Genomic DNA, 21,586 nt, shown 5'->3' with positions numbered 1-21,586 from the left:
CCTTCCTCCTTCCCTCCCTCCCTCCCTCTCCCTTCCTCTCTCTGAAATCAATAAAAATATTTAAAAAAACAAAAAGATTCCTGTAAGCTTGTAAGCTCTGTCTCATCCCAATATTTATGACTTACCATAGTGTTCCTTTCTCAAGGAAAAAGAAACTAGAATAATATAAATAAAATACATGCATATTAATAATGTGAATAATGAATATGATACAAGCCACTGCCCTTGCTATTTGATAACTGATCATTTCATTAGAACTGTCTATAGAAACAATTGATGTCTTTTAAGAGACCATCAATAGGCCACAATTGAAAGTCTTAGAGTAATGAAAACGATATTCTGATTTTGTAAATCTTACATGTATTTAATTTGAATAAAATACTTTCCAAAAGTTAGATCATATTTAATCTATAAATAGAGTAACACAAGGTATCTTTTAAGTTTTCACTTTTCCTTTTCTGAATATATCCCTCAGTGAGTATTCAATATCTATTAATAATATTAATGATAAGGTATTGATAAGGCACCTTGGAACTCATGTTATTTTATTAACCACTGTCACACCAATAAATTCCATAAAAAAGGGGGGAGGGGAATAAGGCAGCTTGGGAAAGAAAGATGTGTTGGTTAGGGTATATTTAAAGGGAAAACTACTTATAAAAATGTGTTTGTGCCTCATAACTGTGGTTCAATTTTTAAGGTTCGTTTCATTTTATTAAAAAGCAAAATGCTACTACCAAATACAACAACTATTTCGTTAACATCTTCCTTCACTCAAACTTTAATTTTTCAGATTATCTTTTCTATATGATTCAAATAAGTTTTCATTTAAACACTTGGTCTTAATCTATGGAATATGGATAAAATGTAAAATATGTTAAAGCATTTATAAACTGCTATAAAGGTATTTTATTATTATCAATTAGTTTTCCTGAAGATTAAATCATTTCATACTTAAAATTCCTTTTCAAAATATGAAGTCTCTTTTAGTTTTTGTACATTTACTAAACAAATATTCACTGAGTGCTTGCCCTGGCTACCATGAACAGAAACCTCCTAAAGAGCTGGGACCACATGTTTAGACTCCCAGCACCTGGCAGAGTCTTGTGGAAATGAACTATGTACAAAACGCTAGGACTACCAGGATGGGCAAGACACAGTTCTTGCCTCAAGAAGCTCATGTACAGCTACTAAATAACAGCCACTGAAAAACAACCATTTTACTATCTGTCTTCACATAGGAACACCTCCATTTTCAAAATGAAAAATAACACCCAAAGGGGAGATAACCAAAAATTAAGAAAAGTGTTTCTAATGTAACTTACTTGCTTACTTCTTTATACTGAGCTATCTCCTCAATATAAAGGAGGTCATGCAACCGTGACTGATAGTTGGTCTTGGTCAATGACTTGTCTAAAACGGACTGGGTAAATAGCTGGTCAGCAGATAGAGGAATTTGGTATCTGATAAGAAGGCTCTTCTCCAAATCAGTAGTTTCATTAGGTTCAAACTCTATAATAGTCTTAGAAGAAGAATCCCAACGCTTAGCTGTGGTTACTAGCTGTTGTTTTGCGTGCATCAGGTACTCAAGATCTAGATGGAAACAAAACACACATTTATAAAAGAGCACAACATTAAAATTACCAAATAATGCCCTGTATATTTGGTAAGAGAATTTTAGATGCTAAAGCTCAAGTTCTTAAAAACAGAATATAAAAACCCATTTGACAGAGTATTTTCCCCACATCAGAAATATTTTTTGTCTAGCTTAACAAAATAACATAAATAGGAATCCATATAGAAAACATCTTTTTTAACACCAGAATAGGCCATTCTAGAAAGTGTTATTAACCGCTTAAAAATACAGATTAACATTTAGAACTTAACTCTCCAGTCAAGAGAAATCTGATCTAGGAAGAAGATATGATAAATTCCTCATAAGACAAAAATCTATCAGGTGACAATCACTTTTCTCCTCCTCCAACCAATACCTGTCCCATGATAGAAAGAGAAGATCAGAAAACTGCGAAAGGTTAAATCTCTTCTTGTGTAGTAAAACACAGTGAAACTCTGAAAGTCAACTTACAACAAACAAAACCCTTTTGGGAAATATTCATGAGAAACACCAATAATTCCACATTAAAATGAAATATGATGTACCATTCAAATGCCATTTTTTTAAAAAATCCAGTTTAGCCTCAGTTAAATTATATTGTAAGTAGGGCACAATATCGAAATGAATGACTGTTCAACTCTGCAGAATACCGGCACAGGGTGAAATACGTTATAACATAGATTCTGAGCCGTGGGTAGCCTCCATCTGTCTGCAGAGCAAGCACATTACTTTTTTATTGGGTGGGACATACATACACCTATAAATATGAAACTTAACCAAAAGAAAAAAGGTTCCTTAACTGACTTATCAGGCCGAGATTCAGTTTTCATCTAACGTAATTGGAAAGATGATTTCACAACTCAAGTTAAAGTTTTAGGGAAAAAATAACAAAAAATTTAAACAGAGATTAGAGTTAGCCTCCCAAGTACAAAGAAAAGTTATTGTGTGCTATCTTTGACATGAGAGCCTAAGGCATAATTGCCATGTTTTGCTTAATAAGAGATTTTGCTACATTAAATGTTACATATAAATTATAAACATGTAGTCATCCACCAAGAGAAATTTCTCAATATTAGAAAGTAGCTTATCCTAGTATCTTAAGAACGATTACAATATAAAGGCCCGAATTAAAAAATAAATATGTAGCCGAAACCGGTTTGGCTCAGTGGATAGAGCGTCGGCTTGCGGACTGAAGGGTCCCGGGTTTGATTCCGGTCAGGGGCATGTACCTGGGTTGCGGGTACATCCCCAGTGGGGGATGTGCAGGAGGCGGCTGATCGATGTTTCTTATATTTTTAAAGAAATTTTTTAAATAAATAAATATGTAATAAAAAGAAAAACAGTAATTGCTCTAATCTCTAATCTTTGTTCCCTGAAAAAGCATTTTATTACTATATACCAGTTTTATTATTTCTCAAATGGCAACATAAATACAACTATAATCATCAAGCTCTAAAGATGGTCTGCTCATTAAACATTTGTATTTTAAAATACTCTGGATGAAACGATGATGGTCTATTTTGCAATAGCGTCACAAATACAGCTGACCCTGAACAACAAGGGTTTGAACGGTACAGATGCACTTATACATAGATTTTTTTTCCAATAAGTACCATATATTTCTTTTTTCTTAATAACATTTCCTAATAACATTTTCTTTTCTCTAACTTACTTTAAGAATACAGTATAGCCCTAGGAGGTTTTTCTCAGTGGTTAGAGCAGGGGTGGGCAAACTTTTTGACTCGAGGGCCACAATGGGTTCTTAAACTGGACCGGAGGGCCGGAACAAAAGCATGGATGGAGTGTTTGTGTGAACTAATATAAATTCAAAGTAAACATCATTACATAAAAGGGTACGGTCTTTTTTTTTTTTTTAGTTTTATTCATTTCAAATGGGCCGGATCCGGCCCGTGGGCCGTAGTTTGCCCACGGCTGGGTTAGAGGGTCGGCCCACAAACTGAAGGGGCATGGGTTTGATTCCCAGTCAAGGGCATGTACCTCGTTTGCAAGCTCGATCCCTGGGCATGTGTGAGAGGCAACCAATTGATGTGTCTCTTTCACATCAATGTTTCTCTCTCTCCGTCTCTCTCCCTCCATTCCACTCTCTCTAAAAATCAATGAAAAAAATATCCTTGGGTGAGATTAACAACAACAAAAATAGAATTCAAGATTGGAATAATTAGTCTGGCACAAGATATGCTTCCCAACCTCCCTTGCCCTCTGATTACTGACAACAGCTCTCATTTCAGCCACATAATTACTATTCTAATAAAGCATCCAAAGGGTTGGTTTGTTTTGTCTTGCAGTAAGCAGTACAGAGCAGACTTGAAAATATCCTTAACAGGACCTGGAGAGTGGATAAGAAGAAAGTAAGGAGAAAAAAAACCCAGTGTTCTACATACTCAGCACAAGAGCCGGCACAAAATAAGCATGCAATAAATGCATGTTAAATATGGAATTTGCTCAAAACAGCTATATTTATCTAGGACTTTAAAAGAATGAGATGAAATGTTTCCTAATTCCAAAATTAGGTAACACACTCTTATCCTTAGAAAACATTCTTGTCTGGCTTTACAAGTCTTGACTGCCCAAATTAACAATAAAATAAAATCCAAAAAATCCCAAACTACCATTTCTGGTATCCATTTCAACATCACTCTTTTCACCAAAACTGCTACATAGAAGATAAACACTTCTGAGCTTTTCCATGTTGTCTGTCCCTATTTTCAATCTCTTTGCAAAGCTAATAATTTTAAAAAGTTAAAACACGAAAGTAATAGCATAGGAGTATTTTTATACATTTTACATGCTTCCACTCAGTTACATTTATCTTTTGACAAATATACAATTTTTAAATATATTTTTCTATTACTTTCTGATCACATCATATTAAATATTACATAACATGCTCTTAATTTAGCAACTAAATTTGACAGTTGAAGATCATTTTTAGGTCATACTAAATTGTAATGTTAGTGTTAACATACACTGCTAGACACAAAGTAGAAAAATGTGTGATACCAAATTTCCAAATTTAAATATAAGAATTAATCTTCAACATGTAACTTTCAGAGACAGTCAAAGCAGAATTCCAAATCAATTTTGCCCAGCAAAAATTTTCCATTACTCAAAGTTGTGGTAGAAGGCATAAATGCAGTTTTCTAAGTAAGGGGAAAACTCACTAACTTCCTTCTTTTGTAGATGTTTTTTACCACACATTTTTGAGAGGCACATCTTTAATCCAAAAAAGTTTTTTTGAGAACATATTGTATCCTTTTCTGAACCCAAATTGTACCAACAAAGGGAAAACACTGCAAAAAGCAAAGTTAAAGTTATATATGTTTCCTACTTTGCAGAATTGTCAAACGACTAGAGGGGGGGAAATTCATTCATGACCTGCAAACAAAAAAGATTTGGATGCTTCGTGTAAAAGACAAACAAAAAAAACTGTGGAGTATTTTCCCAATTCAAATTTGAATCACCTAAAGTAGGCAGGCTTTTTTTAGTTCAATAATGAGCAATAAATTAGAAAGGTGGCCAGCATGGCTCAGTGGTTGAGAGTTGACCTATGAACCAGGAGATCACAGTTCCATTCCCTGTCAGGGCACATACCCAGGTTGTGGGCTCGATCCCTGGTGTGGGGGGTGCAGGAGGCAGCCAACCAATGATTCTCTCTCATTATAGATGTTTCTATGTCTCTCTCCCTCTCCCTTCCTCTCTGAAGTCAATAAAAATATATTTTTTTTAAAAAAGAAATGTCTGCTATGTAACTTGATTTTAAGTTTCAAGGAGTAATAAATGAATATAACTAAGTTCCATGATCAAATCAGTTTGACAGACACTGAGCCCTTAATTACTGAGGTGCACTGGGAAATAAAGCATGCACCATTTCCAAACGTATTTGGACATGAAACTCTTTACCTATTATTAATGTGTATAACCCCTATTAATTTCTGTGGAACAGTTTTAGAAACATCAAGCTAATAAATAGATGACCCACAATGGCCCAAATTTATAACTTTATGGAAGAGAAATATATGTTCCCAAGATTAATTTAAGGACAAAAACTTACTTAAACAATGAATAGCCAATCAAGTGGAAGAAGTGACAGAGATATTTCCTATTCAAATTCTAGTTTCACACCATCACTGCATTTTTGTGTGTGTAAAAACCAAATTATATTGAGATATAATTTATAATATTATGAAAACATGATAAAGCTCAGACCTAATTTAATTCCCCAATTCTCAACTGCCTTTTGGCCAGTTTGTACATGGAATAACACTTTTCTCAGAATTCTAGGCCAAGGAAAATCAAATAATGAACTGGCTGAGGCTAGAGGTGAAATCAGCCAGACTGTCAGTTACACTGTCACCAATTTAACAAAGAACTTCTCTTGCTCTCAATGTCTCTGAATGTTATCCACACAAATATTCCAGGAAATGATAAAAATGGGAGACTCCCATTTTACATTTTAACTATTTCAGAATGTTTTATAAAATTGTGATTACACATAAACAAATCTTTTGCCCTCAATTTTTTTGCTGACAAGCATTCTGCTATAATAATCAAAAAAACACTAACTAGTACTAAGATAGACGCAGGAAACAAATATTGTTGTTTATGTCCTACTTTCATTTCTCCAAAATTCTGTTGGGACTCTGTACACAGTCACACTGAAACAAATATAGTCACACAATAAAAAATTTAAGAACTTAACAAAAAACATCAAGATATTCAATGACATCAATTTTAACAGTATAAAAGTAAGGGGGAAAGGTGACATATGTAATACTTCCAACAATGAAGATTTTTTTAAAACGAATTTTAAAAGTATCTGACAAAGAAACATTAGTACAACCAGGTCAGCTAATTTAAGCAATGACAAAATAATCAACCAAATGTCACCCCGCTTGCCTAAACCTAGATTTGTTTTCCTTTTTATAATGTTAAAATCTCATATCATAAAATATATTTTGCACATTTTGCATTGTTCTCCTGTAATTTTATTTTTCCGGTCCTTGAAAAACAAATTTCATTATGTGAAACTGTTTCAATGTACCCAAATTAGTTCACGAAAATGTTTAACTTTTCTCAACTATCTTCCTTAACTATGTAGAAGTAAAATCTTGTTTAAAAGAAAATAGGCAGCCTGGCTGGTGTGGCTCAGTGACTGAATGTCTACCCATGAACCAGGAGGTCACAGTTCAAAGCCCAGATTGTGGGCTCAATCCCCAGCAGGGGAAGTGCAGGAAGTAGCTGATCAATGATTCTCTCTCATCATTGATGTTTCTACCCCTCTTTCCTCTCCCTTCCTCTCTCTGAAATCAATAAAAACATATTTTTAAGTACTCATTAAAAACAGGCAAAGATATCAAACTGCAAAGAGGTCACTTTATAGTATTATTTTTAAAAAGTGGGCTACAGTATTGTTAAGTACTCTGCCCAGGGTCACACAGGTAATAAATAGAAAATCAGGATTCAAATCCAATTTTATTGGACTGTGAAGTCTATTCCACTGCTCTTTTTCTCCAACTAGAAAATTGAACATATCTGAGAACAAGTAGCCAAAGTAACCTTAATCTCTCAAGTCCATGAGGGTGCCTGAAATCCTCTTCAGACATTTAACACTTTATATTATTAAACAAGCTTTTATTAGCTAGTACAGATTCTTGACAACACAAACTATTTCTATGAGAAATGAGTCATGCGTTACAATCCACCAATCTAAAAGCAAACTTTTAAAATACAACCAACATGTAAGCCAAGACATCTTTTCAGAGTTCTATTTGAGGAAGGGATGCATGTTGCTCTCTCTTGATTTAAATCTCCTTGATTGAAAAAGGGTGCTCCCTAGTTATCTCAAGTTCTAGTCTCTAAAAGCAACTTACTAGTACAGGAATAGGCAAACCATAGAATGCAAGACAAATCCAGCCTGCTGCTGTTACTGAAAATAGTTTTATTGTAATATAGTCACACCATTCACTTACATATTATCTGGCCCTTTACAGAAAAAGAATTTATATTAGTAAATATAAACCAAATATTTTCATTTTGTCAATGATCACAGCTATTTGACTATGGGAAATAACATTTTGATTTCAAAGATTACTAAGATGACAAAAACAAAATACAACAGAATAAACACAAGTAAAATAAATCAAAGTAAGTGGGAAATCAAGGTGGAATGAGTCTGGGGAATAATATTAGCATACACACAAGGGAGTAATGCCTAATTGTTCAATTTGGACACAAATGTTGCTTTAACTTACCAGCAGCTAAAGTAAAGGAGACAGAACCAATTCCACCTGTTCGCTATGTCCAAAAAGTTAAATCCTAGCATTTGCTCATGAAAAAAACAAATTTTAGTTCTTATAAAAGGGACGGGGGTACAAAGGAAAAAACATCCTCCCCAATATGGTGAGTTAGTCAATACCAAAGCAAGTTTCATACAGCTCTGCTACATGAAGTGTTTGTTAATACTTAGTATTTCGTAAATAAAATAAAGCACCTATATATCCAACCAAGTGCAAAGAAATGTAGGCTAATGTGCCCTTTTCTTTTGGATTCTGGCATAATATTTAGGTGTATGCAGCAATATGGTAACGTACAAGGAAATTCATCGTCTTCTACAGGTGCTTACATGTTGAAGCCATGGACTTCTTCCTAAGGGCACCTGGGTGCAAAGGCACTTGGGTCTCCTTTACACTAGTGAATGTACAAAACCAACCTATGAAAGCTTATATTTAGGACTTTTCATTCAGAGATAATGCACTAACATCATCAAAGTTAATTGGACAGTCAGTCAAACATGGAAATAGACACTGTAAGTGTACTCACGATTACCATTAAAATTATACTCTATTCAAAGCAATATTAAAAGCTTTTATTGAGCCCTGGTCGGCTTGGCTCAGTGGATAGAGCATCGGCCTGCGGACTGAAGGGTCCCAGGTTCGATTCCAGCCAAGGCGGGCTCGATCCCCAGTGGGGGGGTGTGCAGGAGGCAGCCGATCAGTGATTCTCTCTCATCATTAATGTTTCTCTCTCTCCCCTCTCCCTTCCTCTTTGAAATCAATAAAGAAATATATATTTTTTTAAAAAGCTTTTATTGTGCTAAAGTCATCCTACTTTAAAAATGAAGTTGGGAGACCAAGACAGACCTGATCATCTACTCATACAAGCTTTGCCTGATGACTGTATAAAGAGAAAGGGCATAATGTGAACCATTCTAATCCTATTACATAGTAAATGAGTCAATTAATTTGAGATTTTTTTTTCCCTAATTATTCCCTCCCTATTCATGGAACATAGAGGGGCCAATACATATCTTTCAATGTTGTTATGAGTGTCTCTTTTAATACATCGTATCAGGGGAAAAAAGTCTAAATATTACCTTCTGTAGAAGCTGCATCAATCATTACTCTTTGCATGAGTACTGGTTCCAATCCAAAGTCGAAAACTATGGTTTGGCGAAAAGTTCCAAATATTTCTGTGTTAAATGCTATCCCGACTTTATACACGTAATGATCTAATCCATTTTGGGCCATCTTTCCTCCTATCCATTCTTGACAGTTTTCTGGGACTTCTTGTGATACCTGGGTAGTACTATCTCCGGCAGATATTGCAATGATACTAAAATGAGGACGATGAGCATCATAAAGCAATGCTACACGATACAGCATTCTTGCAGGCTACAAGGAAGTTAAAATAATTCATTGAGTACAAGGGGGTGAAAAATCCAATTGTAATTGGGCTCTTCAACGAAAATATTTCCATAAGGGAATTTTACTTTCCCATGCTTCTAAGATAATATTTTAAAAATACAAATTGTGCTCATAAGCCATTTAAGAAAAAAATCATAATGACTTTAAAAAATATGTTGTTAAAAAGTAATATATTTATGTCAATTATACTTCAATAAAGCTGAAATTTTTTTTAAATGATATATTTATGCTACATCACTAGCTCCCCTGCTCTTTTCTGTGATATGTTCACCTTTCACTGTGGCAAAGGCTATCACTCTATATGACCATCGACCTCCAACTTTCCATGCCCTTGGCCTAAAAAAGTTTTACCTATCCTCAAGTAGGAAGTCTTCACAGGCGGGCAGTTACCCCTGAAAGTACTGGATTGGGTTCAAGGCTGAAGCTAAATGTTCCCAGATTTTTCATCCCAAGATGCACATGGTACAGTGGAAGAAATGCCACCAAAAAGTACACAAACTTTTCCACTGCATATATTTACAGAAATTTTTACTTTGCTTCATTCTTAAAGTCTGAATATTTTACTTCAAGATGGGATGTACTGTGAAATGTCTCATTTTAAAACCCCATTATTATAGAATTTGTGATTTCATCAAATCAAATGTAAAAATAAATTGCCATTATTTTAAGATCTTAGAACTGCCAGATTAAATAACTCGATTTTTAAATAGTTAATTATAAGCCATGAACCCCATCCCATGTTCCAAGTTTGGAAGACAACAAATCGAAGACCTCTTTACCAAATCAATAAATAAATGAGCAAGCATCAAACATCTAGAAAGATTTTATCTCAAAATCTAAAACAAAAATTGTACCTTTAACGATCAAAATACAGAAATACACGTTAGAATAACATAGAACCTACATTAAAATGTACTTAGATTAAAACATTTTCAATGCTCTTTTAACACAGAGATTTAAAGGTTTTAAGAAAATTGGAAAAAATTTACATTATTTGAGTAGCACAAAATTCATACCTTACAGGTGAGAGCAAAAGTCCATGTCTGGTGAGACTTTTTGGTGTTGACAGTAACCGTCAGATCAGGATTATGCTCTACCTTTACTCCTTCAACACATTCACTAAGCTGAAAACAGAGAGCAACTAATGTTACATTTCCATTCCTAAAAGCTCATAAAAAACTTCTGGCATACTAAATACATTAAATGTCAATAGTAAGATGTGATGGAACTGTTTACAAAGCAAAGTGTCTTATACATTAATTTTCAGTTTTTGTGTTCTTACAAAATATAATAAAGCTAAAATAAGAGACATAGAAAACAAACAAAAAATGGCAGTAAAAACTCCCTGAATGAAAATAAATTAATATAATACCTACAAAATCTCCAAACGGCTTAGTTTTTACTCTTTATTTTTTAGCAAACAGCTCTACTTTTGCTACTAAAAACGCTTTATCAAGAATCAAGCTCTTCATATAGAGGATAATGAAATAAACCAAAATATAGCACAAAATAAAGTCAAGACTCAAACAAAATCATTATTTAAAACAAACAAACAAAAAATGCAGTTTATTTTCCTCACCACTTTCTCAGGAGATAATGAATTCATCCACTTTTCTATCAAGGTTTCCATGTAACTGCCTGAGAACTGTTTATTCTCATTTTGCTGTTTCAATTTTATCAACCGTGAAGCATATCTTTTCTGCCATTCTGCTAGTTCTTCCTGGGAATGTGCTGAAGTACACTGGGCACCATACCTACAGATTCCTTGCTCTAAAAATCTAAGTAGAATAGGAAAGACTGTTTTATCATATACTTTGTTGGACCATTTAAAAGATAAACTTTCAGCATTTTCCCTCCAACTCTTCAATAACAAAAACAAAACTTAGTCTCCTGATAGGCCATATTTATCACAGTGTCTTGCACAGAGGAGGAAGGAGAGGTTTAGAGAACATTTACAATAGTTCGTCAAAACAGCAACTCCCCATATTAACTGACCTTCTCCTTGAGAGTAAGGGGGTGCTAAAGCAGAGCATAATCATAACCACCCACCCACAAAAACCACCACCGAAAAGGTAGCTTCCTTCGTGATGTAACAACTCTATCAGTTCCTCTTAGAGCAGCATTTGTTACAGCAACACTGACATCAAGTGGATTAGCTCGTCAAACACAGGTATGCCCTACTCCCCAAAATGATACGACCTAAAGAAAAGGTTCCACAAAGAATTTCATTCTGGAAAAACTTTACTATATCAGTAACTTATCATTTTAAGGCTTCTACTTTTTACTTTTACTCTTTTCTCTATTACTATTACCAATATTTCACTGAAAATATTGGACTATATTAATTTGCTTGAAGTTTTAAAGATTAAAAGTTTTATATTAGAATCACAATTCAAGAGATTAAATTCTTTAATAGCTAAATTCATAAATGTTCATTTTAAAGGTTATAGAACTAATAGTCTCTCAGTGTTTATAACTCAGAAAATTAAATTGACAATTCAGTCAAAAACTGATAAAAATGCAAGATGTTGATCAATCATTTTTTTTAAGTTTTAAATACCTTGCAGAATTATGGGTCCAGCCAATTTTTAAATGATTGAAGCATAATAAAGCATCTTACTTATGATAAGAAAATTAAACTATAAATAGCAAAATGAAGACAAGAGTGATATTATATCATAGTTTTTCAACTGGTAAAATATGGATAGTAAGAAATACAAAATGAAACACAGCACAATTTAAATTATCAAATGGCTCACTTTATTTGAAAAGACAAGTATATATAAAGCTTTTCTTGATGATATACAAAGCACTTGAACTTAAATTGTACTACTTATGAACTTCTCTTATGCATCATAAAACATCTTTAAAACCATGCATTTATTTCTCTTAAGTATGTCTTACTGAGCCAAATATTTCAACTTTCTATTGCTGTATTTTAAATTATTTCCCTAGAAACTGAAGATTGGATATTCTCATTTGGACTATAAATTTTCTTACATTTCCTTTGCATAACTGGATTGTTATCTAACTCTCCTACAACAGGATGCCACCAGGATTTTCAAAATTCACTACTTTATTTCTACTATAAAATCAAATCTGATGTCTTAACTATTCAATCATCAACATTACATATCAAATTCTCTTCATTATCAAAAGCAATCTAGAGTAATGAGATTTTATATCTAAAATCCCACTAGTTACTAGTGCTTATAAAAAGAACTGAAGGGTTCACCTTTCTAAATGTGACTAATAATTCTTTCCACTCAATACATAATTAAGTTCTGAAAGGTTAGCCCTTCAAATATAAATTACTCAAATTCTTTATAAGGATTACATGAAGATAGTATATTTTTAAAAAGGTTATTAAAATAATTTAACAATTCTTCATCTATTTTATCTTCTATTTCAGTTTATATAATTTCAATGACCATAACAGATAAATTTCACATAAGCAAGAGACCAGCAATTAAATTCAGTCATATTAATCCAACTGGTATTATAAGAGACTTCAAAACAATCTCCATTTATATCATTGTTTTTGTAATTAACAGAAGACTCATCAATATGGCTTTGATTTTTATTTTTTAATGATAATGACCATTATGGCTTCTGTTTCAAACTGAAAATAAACCATTTTACTCAATCATTATACTTCTTCCTTCACATATTTTCTTTAAAAAAGTGAAGGAAAATTAACTATCCTTTGAATAAAAACATGTCATGGGTTTAAAAAAAAAATTCACGTTACCTTTTACACAAAGTATATTCCTCGCTGCTTGTGATTCCCCTAGGTGGTGGGCGGAAATGCCAACCATTACAAGATCCTAGAGAGTAATCAGGATATAGTCTTATCATTTGAGGCTTGCTAATAATTCTGATATTTTAATGTGTAAAAAATTCTATAAACCCTCCACACACATCATCCCAGATGATGTAAAAAGAACATGATATACTTGCCTCTACCAAAAGAGTAATTGACCAATCAAGTGAGTTAAATCAACCATATGAAACTTAAAAATCACTGAAGAAGCAGTTACCAAGCAGCTAAGTCAAATCTATGACCCTGACTCTATCCTAGCAACTGGTGGGCATATTTCCAGTGCAGTCTCTTTCAAACAACTAACGGGGGGAATGTTGGCATGTTTATCATTTTTCAAGTATGAGATGTGTCTCTATTAGGAATACCTCAGGAATGAGAAAATTATGTATCCTGGGAGGAAATTTTAGAAAACAAATTCCAGTACTGCATACTGAGTGAGAAGTTCCACGTCACTACCCATGTTCCTCAGGATCTGTCTGACATGTCATTGCATAAAGTAATCCTTTTTCACAACTGAAATAAAGTTCAAAAAGTTGAATTCTAAGGTAGGAGCTAAAAAAAATAACATGTTTACTTCCAAATAGAATGAGCTTTTATTTGTTTAAAATATACTAAGCCAGGGAAAACAGGGCTTCAGCGAGAAAAGACTAGAGTTACAGAGGCTGAGCAGGACAAGTTTCCAAGGACCTCAGAGCCATGACCTATACCTTATCCCTCATGAGTCACTGTGCCTCCCTGCCCCATCAAAAAATATTCAGCCAGGTTGAATTTAAAGCTGGGTTTCATCCCTTACTAGCTGTGTGACTGAGGAAATTGCTGGACCTTGGTAAATATCAGTTTCATCACCTCTCAAAAAAATGGGGAAGGGCTCTAAGAAGTCATCACACATTTGGCGAAAGCCACTACAGCCGTCCACAGTATCCAGCAAGCACTCAGTGAAGGCTGGTCTCTCTTCCCCTTCCTCTGGCAAGAGGAGATTTTAGTGGTGGCAGGAACAACTCAGTTTACAGATTAGAACTTCCAAAAAGTAGTAATTGTACTGGCCTGAGAGAGAGAGAGGAGAAAAGACTCCCTCCTCTAAGGACTGCTAAGAATGAGTTTTAAACTATGTGGAGGCAAGAAAATGAAATAGATAACCTTTAGAGCTACCCTGTACCACCATTACTTCATTATTCTAAGGAAAGGGGCCAGTGAAAAGAATTGCTTTCATCCACACATTTTTTAGAATTAAATTTTTTTATTTTTATATTCTCTCCTACAACTCCACTTCCATGTATTGTAACTCAATAAATTTCCTCCCAATAATCAATAAAAAGCAATGTCCAGATCACAGTTACTAGAAGTTATGCAGAGTTTGGTACTTACCCTCTTCTAAATCTTCCACGTGATATCCAGAGAGGACGTTACTAGTTGCTGTCTGCAATTTTTGAAATGAAAGATATTTTTATAATAAGAAATATCCAATTGATGTCGAATTAAACTTGGACATTTTCAATATTTTTTAAAGCCTGAGTCTGAATACTTAGAAAAATTTAACATTAATATCTCAGACATGTTTTGCTCTATGTTAAACTATATTTAAACACAGAAAAGAGTAATTGTGTGGCCCTCATTAAGAACACTGATAAGATTTCCTACATAAAAATTACCTGGTAGCAAAAGAACAAAGGTCTAAGCCCCCAATCCGGAACCCACAGAGTACCGCCTTCCATCCACTTACTCTTTTCGCTCTCCTCTTCCAAACACCCAGAGAATGACCAACTAGCCTTTTCTCCTCTATCAAGCGGAGCGCCACTTGGGGGCCTCGGAGCACATCCCACTAAGTCCCCCTCACTAGGGGATGAGCCCTTCTCCACAATGGAGACCACAGAGGGGACCCACTCACTCTGACCTGCTGGTTTTCTTGACTTCCTTGGTGCAGATAAATCCTCAATCTGTCCCTTTGACTCTAAGTTTACTCTAAGCTCCACACCCACAATTCCAACTGAGTGCCACCCATAGCACTTTCTATTAACTATTCTACAACATTTTACATGCTGATCACTGCCAGCCATGTACAGATCATTGTCAAAAGCCTGCAACTGCCCCTTTACGTTCCCGCCCCTCACAGGGGATCTGGCACATACTGGGTACTCAGAAAATGCTGGATGAATGGCTGGATGCACTTTGAACACAATATGTCCAAAACAAAATTCATCAACTTTACTGCAAATCTCATCCTCTTTCTCTGCTCATTTCAAATTCATACACTCAAATTCCCCAAAGAGAGGACTGAAATTAAGAAAACCATCTTGAACTCTTCCTCTTCTGTCCTGCTCTGAGTATTCTCCAAATCCTGCCCAACCAGGTGTAGAATGTCTCTTATACTCTCTACTCCCACTGCCACGTCCTAGGTAAGGCCCTCATTACTACCCGTCTCATCTATCCTTGAACCAGCTGATTGCCAATCTTACCCTGCGCCAAGTCACCTCTGGGTCTTCACTTAGCTCCCTCCGTCCTTTGACCTCAGTTCCCACATTCCTGCCTCCCTGGTTTCCCCAGAGTGTTCACCAATTCTTTCCCTGCCTGTACTTCCATTATTCAGCACTTACTACCCACAAGCTGCCCTCTGGGTACAGTAGCTTATGCATCTTAGACTGGTCCATCAGATTGTTTTTCATTAATACCTCAGCTTTCAAAACCCACAGAACCTTGAACAGCCTAGGCACACAGTAAATGCTGAACTGAATCAGGAGGAGGAAATGATATCCCAAGGTGAAATTTGGAATGTCTTGTACCATAGAAAGAATGTCATAAATGCTAATTGGGTATAACTGAAACAATAATATCACTATAATTCACATGTTGTTAATTAAATTGGACTTTCTAGGTTGGGCTGGAACTGAATCACTATAATAACTCTACTGGAAAATGCTTTCTTATTCTCAACACTGCTTATTAATAAGTTTTTAAAGACAACCCATTCTTTTTGTAAAATGAGGACTGTATATAAGAATGCATAAGCTAACAAATCAGTTGTAATTGCTCACATTATAAGGATTCTATTCTCACAAGAAAAGATACATTAAAAGATCTCTTCAAATTTTATGAGCAAGTTCTAAATGCCATAGTCCCACACCTGCGCTTAAAAAAATGATTCCATCTACACAGAATATATAATAATAAAAGCATAATATGCTAATTAGACCAAATGTCCTTCTGGACGACCTTCCGGACGAAGCCGGGACTGCAAGGGAAGCCCGGGTCCCAGGTGCCTGCTGGCGAATGCAGGGAAGCCCAGGGTACTGGAGGGAAGCCCAGGTCCCGGGTGCCAGAGGGAAGCCAGTGCCGGCAGCCGGGGAAAGGAAGGCCTACTCTTGCATGAATTTCATGCATCGGGCTTCTAGTGTATAAATATAAAAACTAAAACTTGCCTTCAAGTATGAATTTAAAGGATCCCCTCTAAAATATTTATCAAAATAAATTTATCAAATATGCAAAAAAGATGGGCATAAAATGTTTTGGTCATAAAATGAAGGCTAAAACATTCACGATTGTTAATTGTTAGAAGGGAAAAACACACAGTGTGTTTCCTGCATCAGCATCTGCAATGGTCTGCGAAGGGGCAGAGGAAGCCTGAGCTGACACTACAACTTGCAGGCTGGGAGGGTCTCAAACACACAACCTCAGAGCCGGTTAAGAGAGAGAGAGAGAGAGAGAGAGAGAGAGAGAAACTTGGCCTTGATGAGTATTTGGTCACCATGGCTTTTAGGTTCCAAAGTACTGTGTGTTTGGTTGTGTGTTTTTTTTTATGTGCTCGGATCCCAAGACAGAAGGGCAATATGAATTAGCTTATGATCTTCAGTCTTCATTGATGCCTTCAGGGAAAGCAGCCAAATTTCATACTGCTAGAATTCCTATAAATTCACCATCAAATCTATTGATTTGATATTTTAAATTTTACTAATATGTATTGTTTTTGTTCCCATTAGCTAGCCCTCAGTTCCATGTCTTTATCCTCATCCACTAGCATTTACAAGTTAAATACCAGCTCAGCCCAATCCTATATAATAAAGATGTAATATGCAAATGGTCCTTACGCCATGAAGCCTAATAGCCTAACAACCGACTGCATCACAACCAGATCAGCAGGAGGGTGGGGCAGTGAGCTACAAATGGGCTGCAGAGAGCTACAGGAGGGCAGCAGCAAGCTACTGGCGGATGGATTCATGTGCAGGGCTACTAGTCTTTAAATAAAAATTGTAGCTATTTTTAAATGTCATGTGCAATAATAAGTAAGGGAAGCATTGTTTATTAACTTTTTCTAGATGGATTTTTAAAAATAATTTCAGTTCACTAACCAAAAGAATACTACTTTGGTTACATAAAAAAGAAATTATAAACAAAACTGCCCTAGCCGGTTTGGCTCAAGGAATAGAGCGTCGGCCAACAGACTGAAGGGTCCCAGGTTCAATTCCTGGTCAAAGGCACATGCTTGGATTGTGGGCTCGGTCCCCAGTGGGGGGCATGCAGCAGGCAACCGATCAATGATTCTCTCTCATCATTGATGTTCCTATCTCTCTCTCCCTCTCCCTTCCTCTCTGAAATCAATATATATTTTTTTAAAAAGAAATTATATACAAAACTAAATCATTTCCAAAAGTACAGTCACAAAGTAAGAGTCAAGTGATATTTGTGACCTTAAATGTCACAGTATTATAAATATTAAAAATAAAATTTTACTAATATCTACATTTGCATATGACTCGCAAGCTGGGTTATAAAGGGTCAGAAGGTTCCACCACCCCACCTTTACAGCCTTGCTGTCTTAGCCAATGCCCAATGATTTTCCAAAATTTAATACAAAACACTTACTAGCCAGACTGACTTAAACTTTCCAAAGAAATCCACTGAAATAGTCTTACCTCTGTTTCTGTGAGAAGTGTTTTTAGTCTTGTTAAATCTTTTGTTACCATCCCATTCTGAAAAGGTAAATAAAAAAGGGGAAAACCGATTAGTATATTAGTTCTTGACTATGGGGACTTAATTCCTCAACTGTTTCTAAGTTTTATTTGTAAAGAAAACAATGCTACTCCTCACCTCCCATCCCGTCATTAATCATGATAATCAAGTTAACCATCTATAAGGAAAGTTAAAAAGGTTAATTTAACAGAATAAAATATATAGTTTACCCTAAAACACTGTATTCACCTTCCATAAGAGCTTAAAATCAATTCAATAAAATATTCACAATGGGTATCACCAAAGAGCAAGATAGGATAAATGAAAAGAAAAATAAGCCTAAACTTTTTTCCCTAAAACTAATGAGCTTATATTTACAAAGTGGTGAATTCAATCAGTTACCCATGAATCAGATTCACATAAAATAATGATGGCACTTTAAAGTTGGCTCATTAACAAACCTGATAAAGGAAAATATACAAAATATTCTCTCATCTGAAATTCAAATTTCACTTGAGATTTAAAGGCAAATTACTTCTTCCTAGTTTAAAAACTTAATAGGTAAAACTGTGCAATATGCTAAACTTATATTAAAAGGTTCCTTAAAGATAGAATTTTCTTAATAACAGAGGTATATTATCACCTACTTAGAACTAAAGAGCTGTAACATTTTGCTATATTAATACATTTAACCTTTAATGTGAATTTGGTGAAATCAAAAAACAATGGTAAATCAATTAACAATATACTACACAATAATTCCTTAGAAATAAACTGTTCTCTGAGATGAGTCATTACATTACACTCAGCAGTATATCAAGTACTCTCCTAAGTTCTTTTTTGTCACCAAATATATTTATTTCCATTAAAAACACAACTTTATGCCTGATTTTCATAATTTCTATCAATTCAAAATAAGGGAATAAAATAAGGGATTCATGCTATATAGCACAGTATACATATACTTTCTTGCTTTCACTGTTTTTCATTATGATTCCTGAAAAATATCAGAGAATTTTATAGCAGTTACCAACTGGTAAGAAAAAGAGTTATACTATCTTCTTATCTTCCAATTCCTACAGATTGCCAACTCTCAAGTTCCAAAAAATAGTTTTTCAATTATGTCAACCAAAAACAAACTCTAGAAAATTAAATGCTACATTAAAAAAAATTAATCCCAAAGTCTGAAAAGAATTAAATAGCTCCATTAGAGTAGTCATGAATATCAACTTACACCCATACCTTCTTCAAATATAAAAGTAATTATTATATAGTTTAGATAAATGTAAACATTTTATGAAATAAGTGGCCGAATTTAAGGACCCCGTAAAATCATATATCCACAGGAGAATTTTAAAACGTAACAGAACCAAAAATATTTTCAAGTTCTGAATTATTTAGCTATCCTACACTTTCAAAGTTTCAAAAAGCACCTGCAAATTCGTGGACATCCCCCGAGGGGTCCCAGACTGTGAGAGGGCACAGGCCGGGCTGAGTCCCCCCACCCCCAGTGCACAAATTTTTGTGCACCGGGCCTCTAGTATATATATATATATATATATATTATCACAAACTACAAGAATCCAATGGTTAAATACCAGTTTGTTGAGGAGAAATATACCTATGAACCTCATTTCTGGTAGGAGAAAATAAGAAAGAAAATGCACACTAACTGTTTTTCCCCACAATATTCCTAAGGAGTCAAATACATGAATCTCTTTTCAGACACTCAAAATTAGAATTCATTACCATATGATTTCACTCACAACGTGGAATATAAAACTGAAAGCAACAAATGAACAAATGGGATGATCAAACAAACAAAAACTCATAGACACAAACAGTATGATGGTTACCAAAGGGAAAGGGTATGGAGCAGGTAGTGTAGTAAAGGGTAAAGGGGGTCAAATATATGGCGACAAAGGAGATTTGACTTTGGGTGGTAAACACACGATGCAATATATAGATGACAAATCATAGAATTATACACTTGAAAACTATATAATTTTGTTAACCAGCCACCCCAATAAATTTATTTCTTTTTAAAGCACTGAAAAAAAATTAGAGTTCATCAACGTACCAGGGACTCTCCTGTCAGTGACTTGGCAAGAATGTTGGATACAAGTTGAAGCTTTCCTTTCAGCTGCATGCAGCAAAGCACTGCCTGAAAAGCACCATCTCCCTTGGCCAGTCCTTCTCCCAGCACTGTCAGAAAAGAACAGCCATGGTTAATCACATGACATGTAATACACATTTTCCCTGATTTTAATATTGGCGCACTATCACAAGCATGACTTCTTATACACTAAAAGAAAAACTTCAAGTACTAGAGGAAAGGGTGATGTTTCAGTTCTGTCCAAGACATGCATAAAGACAAGAAAATAAAACTCTGGCCAATGTGGCTCAGTTGGTTGGGTGTCATATGGTATACCAAAAAGGTGCTGGTTTGATTCCTGGTCAGGGCACATGCAGGAGTTATGGGCTTGATCCCCAGTAGTAGGCGTACATGAGGCAACCGATCAATCAAAGTTGCGCTTTCTCATCAATGTTTCTCTCTCTCTCTCTCTCTCCCCCTTCCTCCCTCCCTTCTCTCTCTCTCTTTTTCTTTCTCCCTCGCCCCCCATAGCCCAAAGTATTTTTCCCAAATTTTTCAAAAGGAAAATTTTAATGACCATAAAAACTAAACCCTTTGGTCATTAATTAAGTAAAATCATTCACTGCTTGGATATAATTACATTCTCTGAACCAATACTTCAAAAATAAAAAATAAAAAAAGATTTTTTTTTTTTTTTTTTTTCAAAGCAGAGCCGCCAGGAGAGACTCTGGGAGGGTCCCAGCCAGGCAGCCAGTGGTTTTGTTTTTTTGGTTTTTTTTTATTTTATTGATTTTTTACAGAGAGGAAGGGAGAGAGATAGAGAGTTAGAAACATCGATGAGAGAGAAACATCGATTAGCTGCCTCCTGCACATCTCCTACTGGGGATGTGCCCGCAACCCAGGTACATGCCCTTGACCGGAATCGAACCCAGGACCTTTCAGTCCGCAGGCCGACGCTCTATCCACTGAGCCAAACCGGTTTCGGCAAAATAAAAAGAGATTATTTTTAAGAGAATATAAATTTATAATTTATAAATTCCTGTCCTAAATATCAGCCATTTAATGTTTGGCAATAAACCTCATTTTCCAAAAATATATTTGGGGGTGGGAGTAGTAGTATATATAAGCAGACTCCAAACATTGGAAGGCCTACCAGGTGTACCAGTTAATAATGCGGATTTTTTCAATGGATGGAGTTACACATACGTTGATATATATGCGATTTGATATGTATGCTATTTTGTTGTATTGACAGCAAGCTTCAAAACCTCATATGTCAAATTTTCTGAAGGTGTTAACATCATAAATATCTTTACGCTTAAAAATGTCGAATTTTGCCCTAACTGGTTTAGCTCAGTGGATAGAGCGTCGGCCTGCGGACTGAAAGG

At 35.1% G+C, this 21,586-nt stretch overlaps 1 protein-coding gene across 5 annotated transcripts in view; it reads right to left on the bottom strand.

Moving 5' to 3' along the window:
- Nucleotides 1–21,586, bottom strand: part of HELZ (helicase with zinc finger) — a 127,842-nt gene that overhangs the window by 79,880 nt on the left and 26,376 nt on the right. For all 5 annotated transcript variants that reach the window (XM_014532455.1, XM_005858683.2, XM_005858685.2 and 2 more), the window contains 8 exons: nucleotides 20,184–20,308; nucleotides 18,067–18,123; nucleotides 14,528–14,579; nucleotides 13,091–13,166; nucleotides 10,919–11,117; nucleotides 10,356–10,463; nucleotides 9,009–9,306; nucleotides 1,326–1,593 (listed from right to left, as the gene is read on the bottom strand). In XM_014532455.1, coding sequence (XP_014387941.1) covers nucleotides 1,326–1,593; nucleotides 9,009–9,306; nucleotides 10,356–10,463; nucleotides 10,919–11,117; nucleotides 13,091–13,166; nucleotides 14,528–14,579; nucleotides 18,067–18,123; nucleotides 20,184–20,308 — 1,183 coding nt within the window. The remainder of the gene's footprint in view (nucleotides 1–1,325; nucleotides 1,594–9,008; nucleotides 9,307–10,355; nucleotides 10,464–10,918; nucleotides 11,118–13,090; nucleotides 13,167–14,527; nucleotides 14,580–18,066; nucleotides 18,124–20,183; nucleotides 20,309–21,586) is intronic.

The sequence above is a fragment of the Myotis brandtii genome, unplaced genomic scaffold (genome assembly GCF_000412655.1).
Source record: "Myotis brandtii unplaced genomic scaffold, ASM41265v1 scaffold120, whole genome shotgun sequence".
In the NCBI taxonomy this organism is placed as follows: Eukaryota; Metazoa; Chordata; class Mammalia; order Chiroptera; family Vespertilionidae; genus Myotis; species Myotis brandtii.
Note: the sequence above shows the minus strand (reverse complement) of the source record. Positions and strands in the feature narration are given on the sequence as shown.